At 43.5% G+C, this 9,906-nt stretch overlaps 1 protein-coding gene across 2 annotated transcripts in view; it reads right to left on the bottom strand.

Annotated features, from left to right (window-relative positions):
- Window positions 1-935: 935 nt before the first annotated feature.
- Window positions 936-9,906, bottom strand: part of Sema5a (semaphorin 5A) — a 480,974-nt gene continuing 472,003 nt past the window's right edge. For both annotated transcript variants that reach the window (XM_051151031.1, XM_051151032.1), the window contains exons 20-23: window positions 9,004-9,159; window positions 7,657-7,704; window positions 3,715-3,926; window positions 936-1,178 (exon numbers count right to left, since the gene is read on the bottom strand). In XM_051151031.1, the coding sequence (XP_051006988.1) occupies window positions 1,059-1,178; window positions 3,715-3,926; window positions 7,657-7,704; window positions 9,004-9,159 (536 nt within the window). In that variant the 3' untranslated portion in view covers window positions 936-1,058. The remainder of the gene's footprint in view (window positions 1,179-3,714; window positions 3,927-7,656; window positions 7,705-9,003; window positions 9,160-9,906) is intronic.

Here is a 9,906-nt window from a genome sequence, read left to right as displayed (position 1 = left end):
AGCTTGTCATTAAACACCAGTTCATCCAGCATTGCATAACACAAAAAATAAAAAAGTAGTTTTCAGTTATATCAGTTCATTTAACACTGCATAACACAAACATTGTTTAAAAAGTAGCTTTCAATTACAGTTTGGTACTTTCAATATTTTCCATAATTGGCATCATAAATGTTCAAGAATTTTCTCTGCAGGGAGGGAGGAAAGGGTGTGGAGTCTACCCAGATGCTAAGACTGGCTCTTCGGCACATTGCTACTATCAGGCGGGTGGCCTTAAAGCCCACAGGACGCCATGGAATCCGAAAGTCAGAGTAAGGCCAGTTTCACGCAAGCTTCAGAACACCGCTGTGTGTCTCACTGTCTCTTCTCCATTTCATGTGGTGACTGAACAGTGATGCCAGCCACTGCCCCAGAACCATAGCAGAGAGTCTCAGTGTTCCAAGACTAGGCAGGTTCAGGGCAGGTGCAATCCCTGGACAGGAACCACTCCAAGTGCAAACAAGCTGTTTCCAAGGACTCAGAGTCACGCAGGCTGGGGGAGGTGGTTGTAGTCATATCTTCATCCTATGATTTCCTGTGGAACTTATGGTGGGAGGGGAGGGGTCTCTCAGATAAAGCGCCTGGTTTTTGTTGTTGTTGTTGTGGTTTGTTTGGTTTCAGATTAAAACACCATGATAGCCTACACTCAAAAGTGTGAATATGCTATGTTTCTGGAGACACTTTCTAACGTGGTTGGCACATTTATGCAAATAAAACTCATGGAAACAATAGAGCAGTTAGATCCTGGGATGAGTACAATACAAAAACCTCACACCGTGGCTCACCTGGCAACAATCAACCATTTTGCAACTGACCAGATTCTCACAACACCACAATTAGGTATTTTTAAGGGTGTGCGTTTTTGTTTTGTTTTGTTTTTGGTAGCGATGGGCAAGTCCTGGCTTGAGATGCACTAGAAATGGAATCCACAGGTCATCTCTGCAGCCTCAGAAATATGGGTATTCGTGGAGCGTGGCTTTGAGAAGCAGAGAGTTTACAAGGGGCCCAAAGCGTAAGCGCTGCTAGTACTCGTCATAGTTGTTGAGATCTGTGAAGTAGGCGTTGGAATAGGTCTTCCCGGTGAGGTGTGGGTTGAAGTATTTGTTTCTCTCCTCGAGGATCAGGTTGTTTTTGTTAAATGCCTGTAAAAACGTTTGAAAAGGTTTAGGATGCTCAGGAATTAGTGCTTCAAAGGAAAGGAATAAAATCAGGAGACGCTGTGTTGAACTTGAGCTCTCTCCGAAGGCTCTAATCGGTTTGGAAAGTGTCTTCTCTTTTACTGCCTCCTAAGCTCATTTGCCTCAAGGAAGACTTGGCTAACAACTGGTTGAGGTTGGCTGTCTTCACCAGCATCTGGCCTATTTCAGCACTTTAATCAGGAAGGAACCGAGGGAGGAAGGATCAGAAATCCAAAGTCTGAATTTCTAGAAAATCTCTAAGACTCATGCAAATTTATGTGCACTGCCCAGCTTATCGTCCATTTCTGGGGATACAATGATGTACATTGCAATTTCCAGAGACTTTCATTTAATGTGAAACTTTTACTAATTCTTTGAGAAATTGATAAATGTATTTTAATCATATTCAACTTCCATTCCTTCCTATTCTCCTCCCAGATCCATCCTTACACCCCAAATCTTCACCTTAATATCGTATTTTTAATGTTTTAAACAAATAATCTAACAGCTCCAATTTATGCTGCCAATATACTCCTGATTGTGGGACCATACATGGGTATGGGCCAGGGGCCACAGCCTTAAATAAATTGGTCTCCTGCCCACAGAAGCCATCAGCCTATATCAAAGACTTTACAGAACTTCTTTGAGCAAGTGCATCTGACTCAGATGCCTTAATCTTTTTTCATTCTGTATCCACTGAAAGGTGTCTCTTGTGGCCATCTGTAACATATATTAAAGCCACATGCAACTTCAAAGAGGTAAATTATACCAGGTAGAAAGTAAACACCAAAAATACTGAGGTAAAGATGAGACAGGAAGGTAGTGGCTAACTTCAAACAAGTTATTGAAGGAGTCACTGCAGACCAGCAGACACCTAGACACTCAAGATATACACCTTTTCCCTCATGGCAGTAACATTCCCAACATCGCTTGAAAATGGGACAATGCAGCTGAGGTGACAACGCAGGCCAGTTCAGTGCCCCACTACCACTACTGACTATACCAGCAGCAAGGCCGCAGATATGCAGACATGTGTTGACATGTTGGAATCAAGTTATGTGGGCTCTATTTTGTTTCAAAGGCTGGTAGCCCGGGCTTTCCCTCAACCCTATAGCTCACTTCTGATAGACTATGAATGAGTCTTCCATCTATCATTTTCTCCTTAATCCATCATCTTTAAAACAGAATTTATTTTAAGATTTGTATAATTAAAAAAACACATGATGAAATATATTTGCTTCCTCCTTTCCCCTACTCCTCTCATTTCCCAACTTCATGTTTTTTTAATAACCTACTAAGTTCACTTAATGCCATTGATATGTGTAGGACTATCCACTGGATCATGGTAAACCCACCATGGACCATATCCTCAGTAAAGAGTGATTCTCCCTCCCTCAGCAACACCCACAACAGGAGCGCCTCAGTATAAGCTAGGACCTGGGGATCATCCATGCCCTATCTGAGCTGCGATTCTGGCTGTCTTGGGCTTTCATAGGTAACCCCAGCTCCTGTGAGATCATGTTTGTGATAGCCAAGTCATGTACAGAAGACAGCATTTCACAGCATTCCTCCCCACCCTCCTGCTCTTACGCTAATTTTTGCCTCCTGTTCCACAGTGCTCCCTGACCCTTGGTGTGGCACCTAAATACATAATCTTATAAAAGGAAATGTCATTTCAAAGTTAGCCAGTCCAGCAGACAGAGGCTGTGCCAACGTTTGCTACGAACGTTAAGGGGAATAACAAACTCAACAAGAGTACAGACGTTTAGTCAGTCTTGGCTTAGGAGAAATCTCTTCCTGAGCATGGAAGATAACAAAAGATGGCCACAGCAGACAAAAGCCCTTCTGTCCTTCTAGCTGTACTCTGACGTCTCAGACAAACAGAGAAAGAATAGCTACCATGCTGGCCCTCATCTAAGTTCATGGAAACCTCACAACAATATGGAGTTATGTATCACTGAGCACATTTGATATAGGAGTATACCAAGGTTAAAGGGAACTCGGGTCTTTCCCTGAAATGGACATGGGCATCTGAGTGTCATAATGTGGCCTTTATATTGCTGCTCAGGCATTCATTTGGTCCTTGGCTGGAGGCATTTTGTTGAAAGATCTCTCTTCAAAGGCAAGAAGCTCAAATGCATCATAGCTAGACACTATTCAAGGCTTACTATCTCCTGGCATTTTATATGTCATAATTTTCTTTTTAAAGCCTATCCCAATAGGAATAAGCAAATAAGAAAATAAAACTCCAAAGACCCTCTCTCTACCCCCCAAGAGTATCCAGACAATCCTTACAGGCTTCCTACAACTACAACAGTGGATACCCTAAAACCTACATACTGTCTACACTCACCACAGAGCACCCAACCAACACCCAAAGATATGAAGTACTGGGGCTCTGTCCATCCCCAGTGCCGCCACCACTGAACCGTGCTTGCAGCCCCAGGGTCACCTGCCATTTTGGCCTACCTGGCTGCAAGCGTTACTGCAGATTCCTTACCTTGATGGCTTCCACAGAGTCGTACTTGTCCAGTTTGTTGATGTGGTTAGTGATGCTGCTGTTGAGAGCGGCAGGAGAGACGGGGTGGATGACTGTTGCATCATGGGACTGCTGCTGGTACCGCTGGCAGTAGGTGTAGACAAGCAGTGTAAGGAGGCAGCCAAGGATGGAACTGCTGAGCCCCACAGCCATCATGTGGAACATGTTGAATTCTGTGGAACGGGGTCAATGTCATACTGAACTTGAGAAGAATATTCTACTTGACTCCCAAAGTGCCCCAGTGAAACAAAAGATGAAGGGAGGCTCTGCGTGCCCCCCAAGGAACAGATGGCACAGTAGTTTTGTTCTTGGAAATGACCTAGCCATGGAAAAGCTTCTCCACAGTGAGTAGCCTATTTCGAATTAGTGTTCTTAGAGTTTACAGTCATTTTTTCAAGGCCCTTGAATATTGTTAGTACTGCAACTGCAACTGCCACACATTTGCTTTTCTCTGAAGCCCTCAGAGAGCCTTCAAAAGCACAGTGACGACTGGCCTGTGGGTTTTCTATGGAAAATATGTCTATGGCCTTTACCTGACCGAGCATCCACCTAACCAGCAAGGCTGCAGCCTGCAAAGGAGAACTCTCCTGAGCCTCTGGGTTGTGGAGCTCCTGTAAGGCAGGCTATCTCCTCCTCTCTGGTCCATTTTATTTAAAATGTTTTCTATTTATATGAATTCTGATGTTGTCAATTGTATTTTTGTAAATACAAATTGTGTTCAATACTAGAAACTTTTGAAGGTTATGAAGGAACTAGAAGTCTCCTCTCTTTCTCAAGCAACTATGGTAGCTGGTTTCGGCTGTGCCTTTCTAGAGATATTGCACAGACATGTTCCCTCCCTCCCTGCCTCCCTCCCTCCCTCTAACTGACTTGTATATTCACCTATAGCCTGCTTTTTAAAACTTGCATTTAGGTAATCTTGTAAAAAATGCCTTACTCTAAGAAATAAAGGATTTGTGCTAAAGGAAGTAAATATAATCCTTTAGCTGGACATGAATGATTTTCCTTTGGCCCATTGCTTGTTTAATATGCACCATATTTTCTTTGAGGTTTTTTTTTTTTTTTTTTTTTCCTTGAGTTGTGTGGGTAATAGCTATTCAAAAAGTGAGCTGCAACGATGTGTATCTTGAGAACAGGAGTGGTTTGACTGGCATCCTGGCAGCACACCAAGAGTTACGGCATGCCTAAGAAACAACCTCCATCTGGAAACCTCCATATTTGTTGGGAAAACAGTGCAGTTGAAGATCCCAACTTTCCTGCAGTGCTCAGAGCAGAGCTAAGTGAGAGTCATGGCAAGCAGAATATGGCCTCCTTTCTTCTACTCTGCACTGGTGTGAGAGGACTAACTGCATTCGGGCTGTCAGCCTCATGTCTTCACAGCTCAGGAGGAATCACTAGGACCCCTGCCGTCTCCCACAGGGTGTCACCAGCGAATGCAAAGTTACCCATGGTTTTCCCAGCATTCTGTCAAGCCCAGAAACAAGTGGGACTGTGGAGGAACTACTGAGCACGAGCGTGGACATGGAATGACAACCCTGACTGCAGAGGAGGCCCTCGAGCACACCGGAGAAGACATGTAGATCTATCTGCAGCCCCAGGAGCTGCAATGTTTATAACCGACCCCCACAGGCTTCCTCCCTAGGGGTCTGTAGAGCTGCCTTCCCTAGGCTCTGTGCTCTTTCCTGACACATATGACTCAGCAGCAGCTCTACCCTAGCACTGGGCCAGCACTGACACTTGTCAAAAGATCACTTTTTACTATTCACCAATGGACACCGGACACTGGGGCCCCACGGCTCTATCAGAATCCCTGTCCTAGCCCCAGTCCCAAGTCAAGGAACCCTGGGGTGGGGAGGGAGGTGAGGAGGGAAGCTGAGCCTCAAAATTTGAAGCATGCTATTAGGGCCTGAATTGTGATATGTCGTAGGAGTTACAGATCTCTCACATGTCCTCTGACCCTGAGTTTTCTCCCATACCAGCACACTGTGTTCTAAGAACTCAGATCCCTCAGAGATTAACCTTTCTCATTGGGTTCATGGTCAGCAATGACCAACACACATCTCTGGATGCGCTGAGATTTGAAGCAGACTGTGAAGTTCCTACCATTGAAGTCCACAGCACCAAAGGCTAGATAGTGTATTGAGGACATTTTACAAGAATCACTCAGAGGTAAGACAATAGCGTAGAGGGAAGTAACAAGCCTTGGGCGTTTCTTGCTTTGTCATGGAGGCTGTGGTGGAGTCTACTGCACAGAGCATTCTGTAGCCTTCCCATCAACACCCACTAGAATTGTGTTGTTTTTACTGAAGATTGTAGTTGTGATGATGATAAGCAAAGCTGACCTCGCATGAGCTTTCATCTCTTTCTATTTTAGCTGTTAGGACTCCCCTGAGTCAGTGCCACATACTGATAAAAAATACTTTCTACTGCACTGATAACTCATATTTCATTGTTGCATATGGAAGATGTACAATGGTTTCCGTATGCAGATGTGCGTCATTAATCAGATGAATTATTCCTGCAGGTGCCCGGGGAAGCTGTGGCCAGCTGACATCTTTATGATGAGATTATTCAGTCTTTGTGTTCTCCTGCAACTAAAAATAGCTAAGCTGAAAGAAATCTCAATAGGAGCACATTTTCTGCAGAAAGAAATATAGTGCCTTCTAAATCTCTTGGGATACTGCACACTGTGGCTCTTCCCTAAAAATATGCATTGTCTTTTAAAACATTTACTTATGTATTGTGGTGTGTGTGTGTGTGTGTGTGTGTGTGTGTGTGTGTGTGTGTGTGTGTGTGTGTGTGTGTGTGTGCGCGCCTACTATCAGCCCAATTTTTCCCTTGGGTTTTGGACAATAATTCTAAAATGGAGACCAACTACCCACTTGGCTCAGTTGGATTGCTTTCTGCACATTTGACTGATTTTTAACCAATGGAGATAAAACATCTATAATATTTTTCTAAACTTCCCCAAACACTCATGCTAGGCACTCAGGTCTGTTAAACCCACCAGCTGTATCATAAGATCTGTATCTCCCGGAATCGACTGGGGCTCCTTTTCCGTGATGCTTTCGATTCACAACTTCTGCTGCATCCTGCTGCCAGGATAGTAGCCCTAAACCCCTTTCTTACAACCCACAAGGACCTGGGCCAGTGGCCTCACTCACTGAGTTCATGGTCCCCACCTATACAGTGCAGATTAAAACCTATGTTTATAATTCTCTTAGTACAGTTCCTAATAGAAAAATACCCCAAAACTGTTGTTCTCCACTCAGCTGGCTGAAAAATGGAACAAGCTGACTGACTTCTTTGGCTCACATCTGATGACAGCATTACTTTATTATTATTATTTTTTAATTCATTCATTCATATTGCATCTCGATTGTTATCCCATCCCTTGTATCCTCCCATTCCTCCCTCCCTCCCACTTTCACCCTATTCCCCTCCCCTATGACTGTGACTGAGGGGGACCTCCTCCCCCTGCATACAATCATAGCGTATCAAGTCTCTTCTTGGTAGCCTGCTATCCTCCCTCTGAATGCCACCGGGCCTCCCCATCCAGGGGACGTGGGATGACAGCATTACTTAGAGGGGCTAATTCTGAACAGCCTCAGAGCCCATGCTGGCTGAACAAGATTAGCACATGCCCCTAAGTGTCTCATCCAAAGCCTGTCTCCAAGCCCTCTCACACAAACAACTGCATACTGTGGCAGCGCTATGAGACGCCGATGGAACAAGTCTCTTGAAGCATTTAGTGGGCTATCTCCTACATCATGACCAATATAAAAGGGCACTCAGTGGTCTCCCTGCCCTACCATCCTAGTCCAACAGCACAACAACCCCGGAAGATAAAGGCTACAGTAAGTCAGAGTCCCAGCAAGAGCTCCGTTGTACAGGAGCACTCACCTCCACACCTCTTCTCTTCCATGCTGCTCGATCTTGCCACAGACACTTCTGGAAAAAACAAAAATCTGATCACAAAATGTGCAAATGGCGTGGGAGGAATGTTTACATCCATGCTTCCCTCACAAACATCAATGATTTTGAAGGTTCAAAAGCTTGGTTAAATATCACAAATGCTAACCGTTTCTTTATTTTAATAAACATGGGTAGATTTGGCTATGTCCCTTCCTCTGACTAGGAGGCTATGGGATTCAGTATCGAAGAAGAAAATGCCATGGTCCCTCAGGCTTGAAACAAGAGCAAGGACTAACTTCTGCTATGATGTATCCCATTGGCTAAGGACCCCCAATTATGTTATCCTGCGTTGTTTTTCTGTTGTTGCATTCTTTATGGAAACAAGGACTAGTCAACAGAGCTACAAACAAAACAAATAACCCCTCAACCTGTACTCAGGAGCCAGGCATTCCCTTTCTTGTGCTGCAAGTGAAATGCACAAATAGGGTGTGAATGAGATGATAGAGGGTGTTAATACCCTGGGAGCTTGGAAATGCCAGACTCTCCTGCACTGATTTTTCACTGGATAACAAAAAACAAAAGTGCATTAAACAAAAAATAACATGCATGGGCCTACGTGGGTGAGGCATCTTCTAAGGGTTAAGCTAAAGCTACTGAGTTTGTGTAAAATATTACACAATGTTTCCATAAGTCAAAAGAAATGAAGAAACAGTGCTCTTATGATGCAGTCTTATTATTCGTCACAATACTTTGGTCTTGGCTTTCTTTAGTCTACATCACAGATGCATAGAGTTGGTGTTCAAAAGTTTACACACATGTAGAACACCACCACACCAACAGAGTCAGTGCAACAAATGACTGTCCCCTATGATAACTAGTCATCGATTTGTTCCATTAAAAAATCCTGTGGAAAGAAGAACTACCAATCTCTTTTTCAAGTTAACACAAATGACAGATACCTGTTTCCTGGTATGTTGAGCATTACATGAAGACAGTGGCCCTTTTCTCTGGGCAAATTAGTATACTACATTGTCATAGTAAAGTCTTAAAGAAAGCTGATATTAAAACAAGCAGTTCTCAACAAGCAGTTCTCACCTTCTGTAGTGAAATTCTCAGAGTACATTAGAATCAATAAACTATATAAGACATTGAGCTAAATCCCAGTCTAGAAACCTATAAATCTATATTCCAATCACCTTGGAACCACAGCAATTGGTCATTTTTAATTCAGCAAAGGCAGCCTCAAAAAGCAGATAAAAGCATGACCCGATGGGTCATTTCCTCTTGGGATATTGGAATGACTCTGTTCATACTGATAACCATCTCTGCCTTTACCTGGGATGAAATTAGAGTCAAAGACACATGGCCGGCTCTCTGTGGTATTTCCGGAACACTGGCTGCCCACAGGAAATAGGAGGATGCACTGACGAGCACGGACCTGGATGCCAGACGCATCGCATGCTGACCAGTCGGACCACTCTGACCAGCTCTCTACAGAGACCAGAATAGGGGAGAGGCAGGGTTACCTGATGACATCAGCCAACACCAAATCACGGTCAAGTCTCATTGTACTTTTGGCTTTCATGTTGTATTTTTAATGATTCTGTGCATAAATAAAATGTGGTAATACTTCTTACTAACCCATTAAATAAATCCACACAAGGATGAGTAAAAGCATCAATAAATTTTCACCAGATATAATGTAATTGTTCTAAATCCCACATCATTTCCATTCTGTTTAGTAGTTTTACTGAAATCATCAATAAGCTAATTCTTGAGACAAACATGAACTCTGGGAGGCAGAAATCTCCAATGCAGACACCATTTCCTACAGAGCAGGCCCCTACAAAGACACCCTCAGATTATTCCCTGGACATTTTCCACAGGACCTATATTAGCCTGCACTGAGCACTAATGAGAAGACCCTGGTTTCTAGATGAAAGCTTAAAGCATCTTTATTCTGCAAAGCCAAAGGCAGGCCAGCCATGAAGCCTCCTGACATAAATAAAGTCAATGCCGTGTCCCGGGTCAAGGCCAAAAGGTGAGCAATGACAGGGCAATTGTGCTCTAAGGACGAGGACTTAAAGTACTCTTCAGTCCATCCAGGTGTACAGATGTTCAAAAATAGAAAGATGACTCACATATTAAATTATTTATTCACCACATTATTTATTCACCAATATAATTACCAATATAAGAACGACATTTTCCTATGAATTCTTTTTATTTTTTGAGGGA

The sequence above is a fragment of the Acomys russatus genome, chromosome 9 (assembly GCF_903995435.1).
Source record: "Acomys russatus chromosome 9, mAcoRus1.1, whole genome shotgun sequence".
NCBI lineage: Eukaryota > Metazoa > Chordata > Mammalia > Rodentia > Muridae > Acomys > Acomys russatus.
This window is presented reverse-complemented; position numbering and strand designations above follow the sequence as displayed.